General features: G+C 44.9%; 1 protein-coding gene across 2 annotated transcripts in view; it reads right to left on the minus strand.

Moving 5' to 3' along the window:
* Nucleotides 1–20,979, minus strand: part of NEK10 (NIMA related kinase 10) — a 1,348,206-nt gene that overhangs the window by 783,362 nt on the left and 543,865 nt on the right. For both annotated transcript variants that reach the window (XM_085630543.1, XM_085630544.1), the window contains exon 13: nucleotides 9,918–10,057. In XM_085630543.1, coding sequence (XP_085486669.1) covers nucleotides 9,918–10,057 — 140 coding nt within the window. The remainder of the gene's footprint in view (nucleotides 1–9,917; nucleotides 10,058–20,979) is intronic.

Raw genomic sequence — 20,979 nt, forward strand, 5'->3', positions numbered from 1 at the left:
TCCAGCATGAGGCGTCGATCTCGCTGTAGTTCAATGGTAGGGGATACAGACAGGTCACCTCTGTATTTGTTCCACCTCCCCCACTTGTGGTCCCATTTTTTGGGGCACCCTCTGTGTTTGAAAACATCTTTTTCGGCAATCCTTGCCCTGTCCATGTCTATCGCCTAGTCCCTCAGGCCCGGGGCCGTCTCCGCTCCCCATTTCTGCGCAATATTGACCACTCCAGGCAAAGAATATTTGCTTCTCAAATGACAGAAGGCAGCTTAATTTGATCTGTTCTGCTATGTCAACATCAACACTATTAATACTAGTGTATGTGCCTAATGTTATTCTGCAAACCTCAGCCTCAACAAATAGTCAGTTGCTACTACTTGGTGCTCAAAGAGAGCTAGCATGGTGCAACATCCCATTCTTTTTCATCCCCACATCCAATAGTCAAGTGGCCCAGTTACTTCCACAACTATTATTTTGCACACTCCTCTTTTGGGATACTGTGTCCCACTGGCTCCTGCCAGGCTAAGCCTCACAGTTCTCCCCTCCAACAATTCCATAGTCAGGTAAAGGCCCCACAATAGGGTCAGCATGTCCAGCACCCTTACTGCGTTAAGGTAGTAAGTGCCCATTGTGTTTGTTCGGGTGCATGCTAATAGGGCATGTCATTATTTCTGATATGTACACCTTGAAGTAAATGTGACCATCACTGATCTATTTGAGGAAACTCAGCTGGTCCTCTTTGGTGCCATCACAAGGACTACACCCTTGATGGCCCGGTCAGGTGCTGAGGATTTGGAGCACCAAAGCATCTAGGCCTCACACTGTGTCACCTGTCTGCTGCCATTGTACAATAGGATGGTGTTGCAAGATAATGCACTCCAGCAGATGATAAAGGAATGCGAGAATTCTCAGGTGAGAGAAGTGTATTCTATATGGCTGGGCGGGAGCTGTGCTATGGGAGGAAAGGACAGTTGTGTTGGGTCAGGGTGTCACAGTCATCTTTGTTGCTCCTTGGAGGTTCAAGATGGCTGCAACTTTTAAAAGTAGAATTGAGCATTTGAATAGTAAGGTGTTTCAAATTCCCAAACCAGAGACTTTGACTGCGTATTATTAACTCCTTCAATGTCAAATGTACACACATTCCAGTGCCAGGGATTTTCTTCAAATATTTGATGTTAGGTTGTTCCAACACCTCCTATGTCTTGTAATGCATCCATATAAACTGGATGGGTTTTTGGGCACATTTAGGACAATTTGCTAGTGTAATATGAATAGCTTACTGCACCTTAAAAATATGATAAAAAATGGGGCTTTTTTTAACAAAATTGCTAAGTACTTGTTCTGTATTTCCCAAATAAATAAACATAAATTGCAGTCCGCTAAGTAAAGAAATGTTGCCTTGAAGACCATGAATCTGGTAAAGTAAAACAAATGAGGGTTCTCTTAGGGGCTGCGAGTTGCATCATTATGTTCTATAGAAGTATATCAGCAATTATGGAAAATCACTCTGAAAATGGTGCATTATTTAGTTGATGACAGATAAGTCCCAAACAATAAGTATAAAAAAATGTATATATATTTTTAACTCTGTACAAACTTAGGTATCTATTCATGTGACTAAAGTTCCCTTGCCCTGACTGGCCAGTCAGGACAGCTTGCACAGCATTTTCTTTTATTTCTTCCATTGTACAAATGATCTTTTTTGTAGTTCCTTCACAAAGAAATATGTCAGGGAGAAAAGCATTCCATGTTTTGAGTCTCATATGTCTCCATAGTGTGAGGGTACCAAAAGCACATATGGATTTTCAATTAAGTTGGAGATGCATATGTCATAAGCTAGTCACTCTGCCAAAAAATGCTGGTGGGTAGTACCTGTCTTTGGGTTGCAGATATCAGCTCCTGGGCCATGAGGAAAACAGCACTATCATATAATTTCAATGTCTGAAAATCCCAGGCATTAAAAGGACAGATGGCTGTATGGCATTACAAAGCTGCCAAATACCACGCATGCCTTTACCAAGCATTTTTTATCACACATATGCCTTTACCACGGATGCCTTTACACTGCATGGAAAGTCTATGTAAGGTAGGTATAACTCAGGTAAGTGTTTTTTTATATATATATATTGCCACAATGTAGCCCAAGTGTAGACGCCGGCGCTCTATGGTGGGGCGGTGCGTTTCATCCAGCAGGGCCACGCCGGTAAACAATGAAACTGGGTTTTTGCCTTTCGGCAAAGAAGAAAAACGCACTCTCTTGTAGATAGAAGTTATTGCGGTTTTAATTTAGGATCTTGCCATGCCCAACGCGTTTCGCCTTCACATAAGGATATCTTTTATTTCGATTAATACACAATTACTTCCTGTTTCTTTTTAGTGCATTGTGTGTAGTGTAGTTTCATTTTTTCAAGTCTTGTTAATTACAAGTTTTATCAGTGCTATCAAGGTGCGCTTTTTTATGTGATATATTTATTTTGTCCATTTGTGGCTCTATATGCTTCATATCATTAAATGTTTATTGCTCTCTAGTGAGCTTTTTTCAAAACGAAGTTGCAGTTTTTTTCAATAAGTCTTTATTCACAGTTGATGTTGCTTCGTTTTATCTCATTGTATACTTCATTACTCTCCGGTGAATGTTGATTTTATTGAGAGGTGGCTGCGAGTGTGTCCATGCTTACTTGCTTAAAGATGTACATAAAGTTCTTCATTTTGGTTGAGGCCCCTTGGATCTAAGGTTCTAAAAGAGAGTATGTGTTTTGATTCCTTCTGTCGTAGGATTTTCTTGCGATCTCCACCTCTTTCTGTCAAAGGGATTTGCTCCAGAGCCCAATATTTTAGGGATTCCCACTTGCCATCATGGTGTATTTCCATATGTTTTGCTATGGCATTTGTACGATCCTTGTGATTTGTGGCTCTGACATGTTCAAGAATTCTCTTTTTGACCTCAAAGATTGTGCTTCCGATGTATCGCAGTTTACAGGGGCACTCTACCATGTAGATTACATAGTTACTTTTACATGTGAGATGTTGTTTAATTTTCCATTTGGTCCCATTTCTGATGTTGACCTCTTGTTTATGTATCGCGATTTTACACACTTTACAGTGTTTGCACGCCCAGAAGCCTTCTCTTTGTAGCCATGTGATAGCTGGTGTCTGTTGGAAATGGCTGTGGACAATGCTGTCTCCTATGTTTCTTGCCCGGCGGTATGTTACATTTGGATGATCACCAATTATTGCTGTTAAGGTAGGGTCCAATTGGAGGATTCCCCAGTGTTTTTTGATGATTCTTATTAAACTTTTGTTTTCTGCACTGTAAGTTGTTATCAGTCTAATGATTGTTGATTTATCTGATTCAATTTCTGGTGTTTTCTTAAGTAGATCTACACAGACACACAAACTTGGACATGGACACCGTATATAGCTGGTGCCAAAATTCAAAGTTTTATTTCATGGGTGTTGTCTCTGACGAGTTTCGGCCACAGACGTGTATGTGTATATATATATATTTCATATGTCATGTGAACTAGGCTCGGACGAGCCGAAACATTATGGCGATGTACTAGGAACAAATAAACTATTATGCACTACCAATTGGTCCGTGTCCGTTGTGCTGGAGGCGAAGGCGACTCACCTGCTGTCTCAACACAGAGTTCAAGATATATATATATATATATATATATATATATATATATATATATATATATATATATATATATAGATAGATAGATATATATATATAGATATGTAGATATATATATATATATATACATACACAAAACGGGCTGCACTCATCGCAGGTACTTTTGATGAATTTAAATTTTCTTTTCAGCATTTCATTATTATTTTCGGCATTTCACACAGACAGGCAAACAAACCTACGCTTTCGGCACCATCTGTGCCTTGATCACGGTTTGAAAAGCGCGCCAAAAATCCTCACTTTTTATGTTTGGTAACACCATTACATCATTTCCTATAGCGCCAACCAGAACCCAATAGATTCTGGGAGGTGTAGTTTTCTAAGGATTTTTAAATGCTAATTTCTAACTATAACGTGCCTGAAACCTATGGTTTTTTCAGTGAATTTCAATGGTCTTTTAAATGCTAATTTCTAACTATAACGTCACTGAAACCTATAGTTTTTTCAGTGAATTTCAAAGGTCTTTTAAATGCTAATTTCTGACTATAACATACTAGTAGCGTTTCCAGAGTGGTGGAGAAAGGTGAGTGTGGCCTCCGAAATACCTCTTAGCAATCCCACTGTGTGTGGTTAATGGAGGTAACAGGAGGGGTAGTTAGCCCCCAAAGTCAACCTTGGGGGCAAACTATCCCTTTTATTACCACCAATAAGTCCCACACAGCAGGATTGCTAACTTCTTATATCAGGCCCCGCCCCCTTCCTGCACCACTGTGCAAACATGCCCCCTAGCACATTGTAAGTTGGGGAATTCAGTCCCCTTGAATCCTGACGGTCCCTGGGGGCCAATTAGCCCACCAGGTACCTCCAGTAAGCGGCACAGAGCTGCTTTGCAGAGAGGTGGTCCGAGGACACGCCCCTTTTTACAACGCAACTCTGTGACGATGACTGGAGGTACCTGGTGTGCTAGTTGGACCCAAGGGACCCTCAGGATTCAAGGGTACTTAATCCCCCAACTTACAACGTGCCAGAGGGCCCGTTTGAACAGTGGTGACGAAAGGGGGTGGGGCCAGATGTGACAAGTGTGCAGATGCGCCCCGTGGCACGTTTTAAGTTGGGGGATTAAGTCACCTTGAATCCTGAGGGTCCCTGGAGGCCAACTAGCCCACAAGGTACCTCGAGTAAGCTCCACAGAGCTGTGTTGCAGAGAGGTGGTCTGAAGCCACACCCCTTTTTACACTTCTAGTAAGCGCAACAGAGTTGTGTTGCAGAGAGGTACCTGGTGGGCACACCCCATATAGCTTCTCATACACCCACTCACACACCCACACAATCACTCACATACCCATTCACAGACCCATACAACCATTCATTCATCCACAGAACTACTCACACACCTACTCACTCACTAATACAGCTACTCACTCTACCACTCACTCATGCAAACAGCTACTCATACAACCACTCACTCACCCATACAGCCACTCACACAGCCACACACTCACCATACAGCTACTCAAACGCCCACTTATTCACCTATATAGCTACTCATGCGCCCACTCACTCACCCATACAGCCTTTCAAAACAGGCACTCACTCACCCATACAACCACTCACACACTCACATTAAAACCCACACAATCCATACAAGCACTCACACATCTACACACTCACCCATACAGCCATTCACACAGACACTCACTCTCCAATACAGCCACTCACACACCAACTCACTTAAACAAACCATCGCTCAAACAGCCACTCACACATACAGCCAGTTACACACCCAGTCACCCACCAATACAGCCACTCACTCACCCACACAGCTACTCACACACCCACACAGTCACTCAGACACCCTCTCACACACGGATACACACACTCACACAGCCACTCACATAATATATGTTAGAAATAGCATCACTCATTAGTAGTACACAAAGTATACTAATCTAACTTTTGTGATACCTTGGTATATATGTTTAATACTCAAACATTTCCAAAACACTAACACTCACTGGATGATGTCAGCGGTGATGTCATTTGAGATGTCAGTGATGTCACTGACCATGTCATCAGTGATGTAATATGTGAGGTCATTGCGGGGGCGTAAGTTATAGTTAACTCAGGTAACTATAACTGCTGAAAATCTATGGTTTTGTGTCATTGAAATGTGAACCTAACTATAACGTCCCTGTAACCTTTAATTTTTCCAGTGTGTGTGTATATATATATATATATATATATATATATATATATATATATATACTTCATGCGTAGTAGAAGCATATGAGCAGTAAAAATTTGCTAGGTAAAAAATGCATAGTAAGGGCACTGTGTGGTAATTTCAGTATAGTAAAGACCTTTCACTGCAGGCAAACTTGTCTCAACCTATTCTGGCAGTATCCAAAATCTTTCTGGTCATTCCCTTTCATCTGTGAACCAGAGTTTGAAAATGAATGGTAGATCTGTGTTCAATGGTTCTCATTCAGGAAATCAAAAAGTGTCCCCTGGCTAATATTTTTGAGGAACCATGGTGTTTCCCTGTGCTTCAGAATTATAAATATGTTTAACATCATACATGGAAATTACTACTGCTATAATAATATTCTCCCACTCTCCTTGATGTCACCTCTGGGTTCAGATCTTATGTGGTGAGAAAATGTTTGGTGCAGAGGATCAAGTAAAGAGGAATCTCTTACAATATATATGTTTTTAGTAAGGAGCTTTGCTGCTGATTGAGGCTATGGGGCCAATTACGACTTTGGAGGTGCTGCGCAGGCCCGCCGAGAGCTCAGCACCACCAAAGTCATGCAGGGACCGCCAACCAGCTTACGAGTTGAACTTGTGTCTGTTGGACTTTTCCTGTCTGTTCTCTTGCCGTTCCCACGGCGATGCCCTGAAAACGGGCACCCCAATGGGGATACAAAAGAAGTTCCAGAACGGCATGGACTATGAAGTCCATGCCGCCCTGGAACTTGGGGTGCATGCAAACAGTGGGGCAAATGTTGTGCACCCCTGAATGCATCCCCATGGTGGCAGGGGCATGGGGGCCCTCTAGAACCCCCTTTGTTTACCCTCCGCCAGCTTTTTCATGGCGGTGAGCCCACCATGAAAAGGCTGGCATAGGGGAAACTCATACTTGGGCTCCCGGTTTTATGGTATTTATTTTTCTGACATTTCCATCTGTATTTATCGATATTTATTTTTTGTTAATTTTATCTGTATTTATCCATATTTATTCTGGGTTTTATGGAAAAATTAAGCTGAAATTGGTAAATTTCCACATTTATTTAACCGATAAATGTGCACTCATGCTTGAATCCCTGCCAGAGTTCAATGTTGTTAATACCAGCGGAAGATAAATCAATGCACTTATATGAAAATATGCACATTTCAATATCAACCTTGTGCATATCGACTGGTATTAAAGCCTCTTTACTAAAACTCCTTTCTTTTTAATCCCCTTAACGATCAATTCACACAACTATTCTCCTGGCAGTCATGGTAGACAGTATTTAGAATTACTCAAAAAGCAACTCAATTTCCATTTTTATCCACATTTAAAAATAAATAGACATGAAAAGAAATGTTTTCTGTCTGTATTTATCTGTAAAAATCAGTAAAAACGTAAAACAGGGAGCCTTACTCATAATATGCTCAGTGGATTGCGGCGCTCGAGCCTTGCATATTATATAGACCCTCTGCGCTGCGCCACTGCCTGGGAACGGTGGTTCCAGGCTCAGACGTCACATCGGTGGTCAGTTCTAAAAGCCACCTTGCATGGTGACGGCCACAGGACCACCACCGCAGGTACAGCGGTCAAAGACTGCCGTACTCATAATTGGGCCCTATGTCGGCATGAGGTGAAATACTTAAAAATAAAACCAAACTAATAATCAGAGCTATAAAATCATGTGTTTCTTGAATCCTCACACCAATACAAATCCACAGGTGGGTGGCAGTACATTCACTGTCTTGTGGATTGACCAGATTTCTGCACACACTGTGGTTGCTCTACATTACCCCCATCTTACGAATGTGTGCCTGTGATGCATATACAATCAATATTTTTCATGGTTCGCTACTTCAAGACTAATTTGCAGTGATAGGATTCAAAACATCCCTCAAAGTAGAGACAAGGTGGCAAGGTGTACCAAACAGAAAAGAATCAAGAGTGTCGCCTAACTCTCATGGTCCAGCACACTTTTGTCCATGAAGCGGAAACTACCCTATTTTCAGATGTAGCTCACAGAAGCAATTACATTCTTGCTGACACCTGAAACAACCCGGGAACAAGTAGCCTGGGACCGGTTACAGGGTATCATCCCTCATCAGCCAGACTAGCTGGAATCCAGTGGCAAAGTGTGAGCAAGGGACACGCATATGGGCAAACTTAGCAAACATAGCAAGATGATGAACGGAGTGCTGAAACTTTTCAACCACTCAACCCCAGTCAAGAGATCTGGGTTGAATCAATCGTTCTTTTTCTCACTATGCCACCCAAGTTTGGACCCAGCCATGTGCAAATCAGTCTTGACCCTGCTCCTCATGGGAACAGTCTAGCCCGAACTGCCAGTCCAGGTTCTCTCTGGACTGGAAACAGGCGTCCTGGGACTGGATTCTGGGTATCACCCCTCATCAGCCAGGCTAGCTTGAATCCAAGGGCACGGTGAGCAAAAGACCCACCTCTGGGCGTACCCTTGGCCACTCAGGACAAACATAGTAATGTAACAGGTGCTCCTGTAAAGTGCTCCAATACCCTCGGGTCGAGTATGCGCTATATAAAACTTCAAAACAAGACAAGGAATGGGCTAATGGTCTAGGCCATCACAGGGTGGTCTTCGGAGAAGACAGGCTGAAAGTTTGCTTCTTCAAAACTATTCAGGAATGGCAGTGAATGCCACATTCCCTTTATAGATTGCATCTGAGCAGTGATACAACCTGCTGGAGGTGTGGCTAACCAGTGGAAGACATTTTGCATATGCTCTTGTCCTGCCCGTCATTATCCCATTACTGGTATGCAGTGCACGAGAAGGGGCAATCTGCTTGTGGATTTGGCTCCACTATTTAAGTGTATGTGGCATTAATGCATGATTTCTCAGGGACACCTGGGAGGACCCAACATTGGTGGAGAGGATGTTCCACACCTGTGGTGGTGGCAAAACTATGTGTACTGCTAAAATGGAAGACCCCACCCTGCTTTGGCAGGAAACAAAGCACAAAAGTCTGACATACAAACTCAATGACTGGCAACCTGGTTTCATGAAAATATGGGGCCAACTCCTGTCTCATGAGACCGATGGACAGGGCTTAGACCAGCGACTGGTCATCAATGAGGGTTTGGCCTCATTTAGTTCAACAGGTACCCTCCTGCCCCATCTTTGACAGGTTTCATGTTTGGGTCATTATTCCAGGATGCTGTGATGGTGCCTATAGCCTCTGTAAAAGGTCGGACTAGGTTATGCCTTATTCATTAGGGCTTTCTATACTAACCTGTGTGACTGCGCAAAAGGGTGTGTGCTGATGCTATTGACAGGAACAGGGTCAGGAAACCTGGGGGAGGGGGCAAGTGCATATTGTGACCCTGCTGCGGGAGGAAGGAGCTTCTTTCCACACCACATACATAGGTATCCCGTTTCCTTCCAAATCTAACCCGCATTGATCATTGGGAAAGGGATGACTGGTCGGTACAGCCCTCTCCGAAGGGAAGACGTCAGCGATGGCTGTTTGAAGCGGAACCACTGCAGGATGGGACTATTCTATTCCTAATGCTCCGAGCTGGAGTGTCCTCTACGGCGGGCTCTAAGCATAAGTCATGTTTAAAAACATCTTGCTTGTGTTACCTAGGTGGACCTCTTTGAATTGTAAAAAACTACAGATTTTAGAAATAAAATAATGGGACAAAAAGTCTAATATCAGCCACGTGTGTTTGACTTAGCAGTGATGAAAAGCACAAAACACAGCCGATGACCAAAATAATGAACTGAAAAATATAAATCACTATATAAAATACACTGTGGTCACGAGCGCACCCATGTAAGCAAACGCTTCAGCGCCCCACACACAGGGGTAGTAAGTGTCATTAAAAAAATGCAATACAATACAACATACATTATATTAGTGATCAGTAGTCAGTAAAATGCGGCAGCTTAAAAAAAACTCAGTGGCATACACTGTATTAGTGGTCAGCATCAATAAAGTGCATGTGACGTCTTTGGAACAAAAGATTAAATTTGGTTGCATCACAAAACGCATTTTCTGTCTCTGGGTCTCGTGGTGCCATTACCTGCTTGAAGAGACAGGGTGTCTTCTTGTTTCTCGCGAGGGCTCAAATTCTCAGCTAAGCGCAGTTGTTGGATTCTGCCCGCTGCGTTTGCACTCGACAAGGTTCCAATCGATGACCGGTCGGAGACTAAATTCCTGTCCCTACAAATAGACATTGATGATGTAAATGCTTGTTTATATGGTACACGCTTATATTCTTATTACCTTGTAAGAAGAATTTATTTTTATGTTTAAATGCTGGCACCACCTACCTTGTGTTACTTCTGTTAGAGGTCAAATTTTTAATCAATACAGCTATTAGACCTATATAAGGCAAATGTAGTAGTTTGCAACATTTGCACGCAAGCATCAGATCGGATTTGTCGATCAACAATGAGTCAAAACCTATCTGTGCCTCCTGATCAGGCGGAAGAGGCTTAACACAAAAAAGGTGCTGCTTTCCCATTATACACTGTGGGTGTGTTTGCATTTTAAATGGTATAATTACCTACATAAAAATTTTGGTCTGAGAGTCAAAATTAATGTTTCCAAATCATCTGCACTATTATCATAAATGGTTCATTATAAAAATAACTATCACTAGTCCTCTTTAAATGTTTTCATTAGATGTTTCCTTTGTTGAATTTAGCTAACAGAATCTTAATAAAATTACTAATGTCCGGATCATGATGGGGATGCAAAATGTGCGTGTAAATTGCTCACCCTTTAATTTGCGTTAGTGTGGTGTTCGCTCAATCGCAGGTGTGACCGCTGCCCCTGATTCTTCTTTGTGAAGTGCACACATAGTGAGTGTGCTTTCTTTGCTCCTGTGATTTGGCATCGCTGACAGAATATTGAGGACCAAAATTATGATCTGGACAGAATATTGTATCAAAAATATGGAGTATCAAAATATCAAGAAGGTAAGTGCAGATAGGTAAGTATAGATTTACAGAAACCTAGGCGCAAGGAAGAGCCAGGAGGCGTTTAGAATATTACAAACCGATAAAAGTCAGATTGTCGTCTTTTGCCTGGCTAAGTTTCCAATGGCAATGAGGATCAGGCGCGTAAAGCATGTAGGAATCTGCTTCATTTTTGCTTTGTTGTGGATGTCACTTCCTCTTGATGCTGCTATGGCATGGACAGCACTGTGCTAGTCATATGCTTAAAGACTTTGCTGTAGAAATGGCAAAAGACTTTGTCCCTTTCTATCTCGGCGTGGATGGCTCTGTGCTAGTCCTATGCTTAAAGACTTTGATAGAAAAGCAGACATTTGAGGTGAGCAGATCTAGAGTGTCGCTGGTGCTGAGAGTGCTCTAACAGGAGCTGCTTTCCACCTAAACTTGAGAACTACCCAGAGTTCTCTGCTTTTTTTTGTGCATAATTTATGCGTCACTCTATGCCTGAAAAGGTATTGATTTGTTATATATATAGAGTTATGTATACTAAAACCTTGCATATTCGTAGACTCTTACCATCACAATATTCTTGTCCTTGATATCCTTGACACAATATTTTGTTCACATGATATTTTGGACTCAATATTTTGTCCAAACACCGTGACACGAGCCCAGTGGCTAAGAGCTGTGGCTAACAGTGTGGGTCAGAATGACTGCCTCACATCATTGACTGCTATTCCTTTCAGCTGAGATGTCTTCTCCATACTCTGCTGTCTGCGTAACATGTTGTAGCTCACCTGTAATCCTACCATGGTTCCCTAGCTACAGTTTTTTAGGATAAACTGACCCATATTCTGATGGTGTTTTGAGACACAGGCTGCCTTGAAGTTAGTTTTTTTTATTTTTTATTTAGTCTGGTCAGTTAAAGAATACAGAGTTCCACTTTATGTACATATATATTTGCGACCTTCCATACGCAGCAAAATATCAAATTATCAGGTTCAAAAATATCATTACATCTGTTAACAGTTATTATACACAGCCACATTACAATGGTTTGCCTTGATGCATGCGGAATAAAGTTAAAACACATTATTGACATTTGCTACACGTAGCTTGTACAGGCCCTATCCACTGTAGCATATTGAAATATAAAAGCCTAGGTAGTATGATTTGTGCTTTCGCACCAATGTGTATGATCAGTCCTCTGTTTGCGTGGGGCTGAGGTATTGTACCAGCGGGTCCCAGAAATCCCTTGGCCGTGAGGCCTGTGGTAGTTCCTCCGCATACGTTTCTAGCCTCTCCTTGCAGTATGTCATATCTATTAGCCAGTCTTTACATTTTGGTTCGCGTTTACTCCCCCATCGCATTGCTATGCGCCGCTTAGCCAGCTGTAACGCCAACGCCAAAAATGTACGTCTACGAGCTAGTTTGATCCTATAAATGCCCAGGAGACACACCAGGAGTGCATTGGAGACCTGCTCAGACAGCATAATAGTGAGAATGTTACTCACGTCTAACCAATATGATTGGAGCTTGGGACACGACCATGCAATGTGTAAAAAATATGCATAGGATGCACCGCACCTGTGGCACCTATCATCTATCCTTAAGCCATATTACGCAACTGCACAGGTATATAATATACCTGATGTAGAAACTTAAAGTGTATAATTCGCAGATTGCAGTTAGGTGTAAGCATTTGCATCTGCATACAGCTATATTCCCAGTCCTCCTTGGCGATGGTATCGCCAATTGCTGTCTCCCATCTCACCAGAGGTCTATCTAGCGCTCGGAACTGTTCACGTTGAGCTGCAGTGTACAGACGTGTAACTAAGCGCCGAAGCGTTGATTATGTCAATAGGACCTGCAGCGCATTATGTGTCAGCGGTTCTTCTGGGAATGCTGGATATAAATCTTTCACCGCTAGCCGCAGTGGCAAATACGTAAAGATTTTTAAGGGGGTGTGATGTACACTAAGGGATGAGTCATTTTGTGATAAAAACTGCCCATTTGGGAATATATCCCCCATAGTATGGAGGCCCATCTCATTCAGCAGATTCATCATGTTCCTTTCTTCTGTCACCGTAATCTGTGGGTGATGATGCAGAGGCAGTGCCCGCGCATATGTTGGGAGGTTATGTGCGTGCTAGCGTATGCCACACTCTCGAGGTGCAGACAGCTGGGTGTATATCAGCGCTCGGAGCATTCTCTCTCGGTGTTGATATAGAAGTAATCAAAGGGGTGGGTTGTGCACTCTCGTACTCTACCGCTATATGCGGTATGTGTCTGTGTGGATGTAGCCAATAGTGGGCGTGTTGCGCCTGTGCGCAGTAATGGTATAATTGCAGGTCAGGTGCCCCAAAGCCCCCCTGAATGTAGGGTCTGGTCAATTCCTGCCACCCTACCCTCGCTTGTTTACCTGCCCACGTCAACCTAAGCATGGCAGTGCGCAGTTTGGCGAACAGTGCTTTTGTAATCCAGATAGGTATATTAATAAATAAATAAATAAATCTGGACAGTACCACCATTTTCTGTAATGCGATTCTATCAGCAAGCGATAGCGGTATCTTGATCCATCTGTCTATTTGGTCTTCTAACTTTGATATAGCTCTACCATAGTTCTCACATAACACTAGCTCTGGATCGCTGTGTATCCAGACGCCTAAGTATTTCACTGGTTCTGGCTCAGCACACAGCTCTGATTGTATGTAACAGACAATTATATACGTCAGTAACTGAAAATGAACAATGACACAATATCTCCCAAAAGATTCACAACGGACTATTGGAGCTACCCTGGCTGAAGCCCGAAACCGGTCCTAGGATGCTAGTTTCTGGTCCAGGGAGAACCTGGCTTGGCAGTTCAGGCTGGACTGTTCCCATGAGGCACAGGGTCAAGACTGATTTGCATATAGCCAGGTCTAAACTGGGGTGGCATGGTGAGCAAAAGAATGATGGATTTAACCCAGATCTCTTGACTGGGGGTGAGTGTTTTGATTTGTTCTGCATTCCGTCCATCAATTGTGTGTCTTTTCCTGTAGTGAAGATGGCAGCAGGCCATCCTCATACCCTTCCTCATACATTGCAGCAAGGTGTGGGATTAACAAGTCTTTATATTCCTTATAAAATTCCCCGGGCAGTCCATCCATATCCGGGGCTTTATTATTCGGAAGGGAATTTATAGCTTCCGTTATTTCATCTTCTGCTATGTGGTGGTTAAAGTATTCGCGGTGTTCATCAGACAAACATGCCAGGGCAACATCATCCAAATATTAGCTTATCTCGGTGGTGGATGTGTTCATCCCTGCAGTGTATAAACGTGCATAATAGTCTGTGAAACAGCCTATAATAGATGGGGTATCATATTTGGATACAGGTTGTGCGTCTACTATTTGGGTAATATGGGGCGTTGTGTGCATGGGGCGTATTTTGCTGGAAAGCGCTCGCCCTGGTCTACCACCATCCCCATAATTACATGCCGTGTGCCTATGTGAAATGTATTTGGTTTCACTCTCCGCAAACTCATGGTATATGTCGATCTTTTTCCTGATGTCTGCCAGAATTTTAGGGTCTGGAGTGTTCGTGTATTCAATCTCTAATTGTTTAATGTCCGCTTCAACCACGGACAGTTGTCGTTGAATATCTTTCAGTATACCAGCGTGTTTACTGATACAGAACCCACGGATCATCACTTTGAATGTTTCCCATAGCACCCTGGCACTGTCTACCGAACCCACATTCTTCTCAAAGTATTCACTGATGGCCTGTCGTAATTCAACTTGAAACACCTGATCTAGCATCGCGCTTGGCTGCAGGCGCTATGTGAGCTGTGGCAGGGTGTGCGTGGGGATGGCAAGTTCGAGGTGGACTGGTGCATGATCTGAGAGGGTTTTGGACATATGTGCTATTTTAGTAGTCCATGTGCAGACATCAGCAGTGGCTATCCAGAAATCATTTCTGGACCACGTATTATGAGTGGTAGAAATGCAAGTGCCCTCTCTGTGGCTTGGGTGACGTAGTCGCCATATATGGCATATTCGTTCTTACCTTCTTTGAGTGCCTTTGCACTTGCAGACTGTCTCCCATACCTATCGTTGCACGTGGACCTATCCATAAGGGGGTCAATGCAAGTATTAAAGTCTCCACCCCAATGTTTTGCTGACGGTGGTAGTGTGCACAGTTTAGCCCATATTTGTACAAAGAAGGAGGGGTCATCCATGTTCGGACCATATGCAGTAACCATAGTTAAGAGTGTGCCACCAAAATTACCCTGGGTGATGACGTATCTACCCTGGTCATCGTTAATCGAGTGGAGCAACGTGAACGATGTGCCTTGTTTAACAAGAAGCAGTACACCTCTGGCATATGTAGAATATGAGGACGCTATTCTATATGTGGCCCATCGGGCTCCAATTCTACTCTCTGTTACATTAGCGAGGTGAGTCTCTTGGAGACAAGCTACCTCAACTTTGTGACGATCTAAGTGTGCGAAGGCTTTCCTAATTTTCTGTGGATTTTTTAGGCCACGTATATTCCATGTCCTAAATGTCAACTTTCTTGTGGGTTGGGGTCTGTTATCCATTCCCCGCTAAGGTGATTGCATTATCAAGGCGGTGTCTGGTGGATGCGTATTTTGCATTGTATGTGGCATCTGCCCTCTCTGCGCTGACCGTATTTCTGAACTTTTCACCCCTCCCATCCCCCACCCACTTCACCATCCCAATTACGGCGAAGACAATCCCCAAAAACTGATACCAATGCCCCCAAACAATCCCATAAAGAACAAGCAATGGCATAGCCAATAGGTCTCGCTTTTGGGACCTTATAAGTATTTAGTTATGCAGCACAATATCCTTGGTGCAACAACATCAACTGCTGCATGGCTAAACACTTATAAGGTCCCAAAGGCGAGACCTATTGGCTATGCCAATGCTTGTTCACATTTTAAGTTGCACACAAAAGCAAAGTCGCTTGATTCACTTCAAGCAAGCACTGCCAATGTCAACCGTTTCGGTGTTTGTATATAGTGCAAAGGTTTTAACAAGCCTCTCTGCCACACCGAACAGGTAAAGTATGTGTACTGGCAGACATGCGTCTTTCCCTCATACATAACAGGCATAACATGGGCAGCAGTGCAGCTTTCCTTAGAGCCACACTGAGCAGAGAGCGACAGGGCAAGGTCTCCACATAACGATAACAGCCGGTGCTTTCATTCTACCCTAACACGTGGACTGCCGCACAGCTCAGTCAACAGTCATGCAAGCTTCCCTCTCGCTTTGCAGCATACATATAACATGAAACTGCAGTACAAGGTTTCTTCACAGAGGGCAGAAATGATTTAGAGAACAATGGTTGTGTTTCACACAGAGAACTGGTACACAGGTACAAACCATGCTAGCTTCCTTCAACACAGCAAGCATGGTCTGGCCAGCATCAGTGCAAGCTTTCTTCACACGACGCCAGCATTACCTGTAGTAGGACAAGCTACCCCCCATCTACCCCCAATTAAACTATGTAATAGTATGCCGTGTTTTTCCCAACACATGGACACAGCAGACGTACAGGCGGTAAAGCGAGTCATCATTATGATGTTATTTTAAGAACAATGTGAGGAGTCAGCGCAAGCATCTCTCACAAACCGAACAAGTACAGGGAACCCAGCAGCAGTGCAAGCATCCTTCACATAGGCAGGACGGGTACCACAGTCAGCAGAAAGACGCACGCAACACAGCAGGCAGACGGAGAGTCCTTTAACGCCAAGAAACATGCAAGAACAGAACTAAGAGAGAAAATAACAGGTTCCACGGGGGCAAACGCAAAATGATGTGTTACGCCCAGACATCTGATAGCATTTGAATAATGACTGGTTTGCGCTGTATGTTTTGTAAATACTTCTGCATGTGTCCCCCTTTTTTTAAGGATCAAAGGTAAACTCTTAATCAGCCAAGGTATTTCACGCTGTCCTCTGCTTAAGTGTCCTGAGGAGTTTATGAAACGCGGATTCAAGAACGTTGATATGAAAGCGGTAAGACTGGTTTTTAAAATCTAAAGTTTCTCTCGGAAACAACAGAAAGCCTCAAATCATGATGCCCGTGAATCTGCCATCTAGCGTACCTCGCAGAACAAACATTGGGCTAGAAATAAAGAACAAGCACTGAAATACAAGCGCGGCCCCGTGGCCGCGAAAGTTAATTGTGAGAGGGGGAGCAGGAGGAGAACCCGCGAGTGGTGCGCGTGCGCGCTGGGGAGGGCAGTCTGCTGTTTTTCGAAGCACATACTCGTGCTTGTGGCACGCCCCTGCACGCTCCCACAAGGTGTATGCCGCCACAAGTATGTGCTTCGAAAAAGAGCTGAATGATGGCTAAAGGTCTCCTATGCAGCACATGCTCGCAGCGTAGGCGAGACCTAAAAAGTAATATGTTGTGGTGCACACAGGTTGGCGGGAGCTGCCAGCCGGGAACCCCAGTGACAAAGTCACATGGGGGGCCGCCTACTCAATCTTATAAGGGAAAACAAAAGGGTAATACAATCAGCATAACCTGCTAATTTCAAAGGGCCATCGACTTGGAATCTAGGATACAAGCCACAGTTCTGTTTATACTCCTGCACTGCGCAAGATTACATTATGCCCTCTTATCTACAAGTAAGACAGTAAACCATAAGTTCTTGTCTTGCACTTTTCTGTGTCCATAAAGAGCATTGCCTGGAAGAACCAGTGAGCACTATCTCGGCAACATGAGCAATCCAGGGGAGGCAGACCTTCATTCAATATCAGAGGCGCCCCCTTGCTCTTCTTGTTCGCCTCTGGGTGATTTTCTGCACGTAGATTGTGAGCTTTTTAGTTGCAGATATTTGAGCACCTCTTTGGGCTCATTGTAGACAGTACTTTTGCCGCCATCCGTTATTCTCAAGCGGGCCGGGTAGATCATCGCGTAAGGAATGTGTGGTCTCATAGTTTCTTTTTTACTGCCAAAAACTTCTTTCGCGCCTCCTGGACTTGTGGTGTGCAATCCAGGTAAATGGAGATGGCCATCCCTTCGTGTTTCAGACAGCCCAGTTCCCGGGCCTTGCGGAGAGCCACATCCCGGTCTCTATAGTTCAAAAGCTTCGCAATGATCGGGCGCAGTTGTGCCCCTGGTGGAGGCGGTGGTGCAAAAGATCTATGCACCCTCTCGATAATGAAAACGTCTGAGAAAGTTTATTTGCCAAGCAGTGTGATCAGTAGGTTCTCAATGTAGCGTTCTATGTTACCTGTGTTCGTCGACACTGCTACCCCCATGAAGCGCAGGTTATTACGGCGAGACCTCGCTTCCAAATCTTCTGACTTCGCCATTAGTACTGTTAAAGATTTGTCTATTTTCTCTTGTTTAGTCTTCATTTGGTGTTGCACATCTTCTGTATCTGAGATACGTCGCTCTGCCATATCCTTTCCATGTGTCTATCCAGGCGTTCAGACATTCGGTCTACTCGATAGGTTAAGGAGTCTATTTTCCTGTCAATGTTTGACAGTGTGGATTGGATCATCGCAAACATAGATTGGAAGTCTGCGGTAGTGTCGGAACCCGCTTCTGTCATAGTTGCTTGGGTGGTAGGCTGATCGTCCGTGCTGTTTTCAACTGCCTTCTTTGACTGCTCAAAATGTAGTTTGGATTGGTTCCTGTCTGGTATAGTCATTTTCACAGCATCGTGATTGAATGGTATTTACGCTCAATTCTCACCTCGTGGAGGAAAATACTCTACATTTGTAGTTATTGGGCTTATTGGGTGTGGGCAGCAATGCCTGGTAATACGTACTGTCACGGCCCGGTCCACGCACCCCCACACTCGAGAAGCGTGGGCGGTCGTCCCAAGGGTTCACAGGCGGAAAGCCACCAGCCTCGACGAACAGCACAGGCGTAAGATGTGTATGTCACTTCAGCTGGGGTTTCGGCAACTCAGGGCGGTGCTGACACAGCGCATCGTGCAAAAAGAACAATTGACGGACAGAATGCAGATGTCATACATTCACCCCAGTACAGAGATCTGGGCCTAAATCCATCGTTTTTTTGCTCACCATGCATTCCAGTTTGGACCCAGCCATATGCAAATCAGTCTTGACCCTGCGCCCAATGGGAACAGTCCAGCCTGAACTGCCAGGCCAGGTCCTCCCTGGACTGGAAACAAGCATCCTAGGACCGGTTTGGGGCTTTCAGCCCTCATCAGCCAGGATAGCATGACTCCAGTGGAATGGAGAGCACGGGACCCATGTCTGGGCATACCCATCCCACTCAGGGTGACAAATGCAAAAAGAACAATTGATGGACAGAATGCAGAACAATGTCATACATTCACCCCAGTACAGAGATCTGGGCATAAAGCCATTGTTTTTTTGCTCACCATCCTAGGGCCATCCTAGGACCGGTTTCGGGCTTTCAGCCCTCATCAGCCAGGATAGCATGACTCCAGTGGCATGGAGAGCACAAGACCCGTCCCACTCGGGGTGACAAATGCAAAAAGAACAATTGATAGACAGAATGCAGAACAATGTCATACAGTCACCCCAGTACAGAGATCTGGGCCAAAATCCATCGTTTTTTAGCTCACCATGCCCTTCCATTATGGACCCAGCCATATGCAAATCAGTCTTGACCCTGCGCCCAATGGGAACAGTCCAGCATGAACTGCCAGGCCCGGTCCTCCCTGGACTGGAAACAAGCATCCTAGGACCGGTTTCGGGCTTTCAGCCCTCATCAGCCAGGATAGCGTGACTCAAGTGTCAATCGCCAGTAAATGAAATAAACAGCCTATGCAGGCAGTACAGGTGCGGTTATCTCGTCTTGCGCCTCTCTCACTGCAAGTTAGTTCTTTTTCAGCCCACTTGCAGCCAGCAGTTATCTGCTACAACTCTGTGTTTTGGGGCGCCTTCCACTTATGCAGACCGCCACTGCTGCATCCCTATGGCCTCTCGTAGTGTCCCACGGCGCGCTCCGGGTCACTCTGACCTTCGGCAGTGATGTTGTTTCCGCGGTCTCCGGCTCCGCACCGCCACAGACCCCTGACCCGCAGAGGGCAGCGCCGGGCAGACCAGTGACCCCGGCGGTGGTCTTGTGTTCACGGGGTGCACACAGTGCGATGCCCACACTCCAAACGCTTCTTCGCTTCCACTCGTAGAGAGCCACCCGGACTCTCTCCAACAATGTTGCGATACAACATGCATCCATACACCCCTCGGGGCGGGCTCGTCCCGAGGGGATAAATAAACATGGGCGGGACCGCACGGGTTCTTCCGGCCCAGAGCGATAAACGGTGTCCGTGTGTCCTTTACTGCGCTTGCTACCAGTAACTGCGACACAGGCCCTGCCGCGCTGGCGGTTCCCCCTGCTCTGGGGTCCACGTGGTTGCTCTGCCTTACGCTGGCTCCTGTCTGACTCGGCAAATCTCCTGGAGGGGGTCTCAGCAGGGCTGTCCTTCTGCCTGCCTGCCTGAAAGTGAAAGTGAAAGGGAGAAGCAGGACTTTTGACATAAAAATAATTCCAGAAAGTTAATTAAAAGGGAAAAGAGGAAGGGTGACCCTGTGGAAGACACCAAGTGGGGGAAGAAGTTAGCCTGGACAAACAAACATTGGCAAAACCCGGATAAATACACAGAGAAGCCACACAATGAGCACCGTATCCGCCGCAGGCGCAAGCACACCGCAAGCTGGTGGGCACAATCCAGGCGCGGGCAACAACCCAACACCACCTGTGGTCACCCACACCGCGGTCGCACCGCTGCCACCTTTCAGTGAGACCTCGGATCCCGCCACTGCCGCGCCAAGGTGGAAAGCATGGGTAGGGAGATTAAATCATTATTTCAAAGGGACTCGTGAAACAGATGGGACAGTAAAGCGATCCCTACTCATCTATTATGGAGGGGCTGAGATTTATGACCTGTTCGACACGCTTCCCAACACAGGAAACGATGACAACTATGACGCAGCGGTCGCTGCGCAAAACAGACACTTCGACCCACAGCTCAACCCCGACTTCGAGAAATGTAAGTTTCGGAGGGCGTGGCAGACCGACACAGAATCGGTTGACATGTTCTATGCGCGGCTGCGCCGGCTGGCCAGCACGTGCCCCTTCACCGACCAAAGAGAGGAAATAAGGGATCAGATCATCTTAGGCTGTCGTTCCAAGCTCCTACGGAAGTTGATCCTCCGAT

This window comes from Triturus cristatus, chromosome 10 (assembly GCF_964204655.1).
Source record: "Triturus cristatus chromosome 10, aTriCri1.1, whole genome shotgun sequence".
Classification (NCBI taxonomy): Eukaryota; Metazoa; Chordata; class Amphibia; order Caudata; family Salamandridae; genus Triturus; species Triturus cristatus.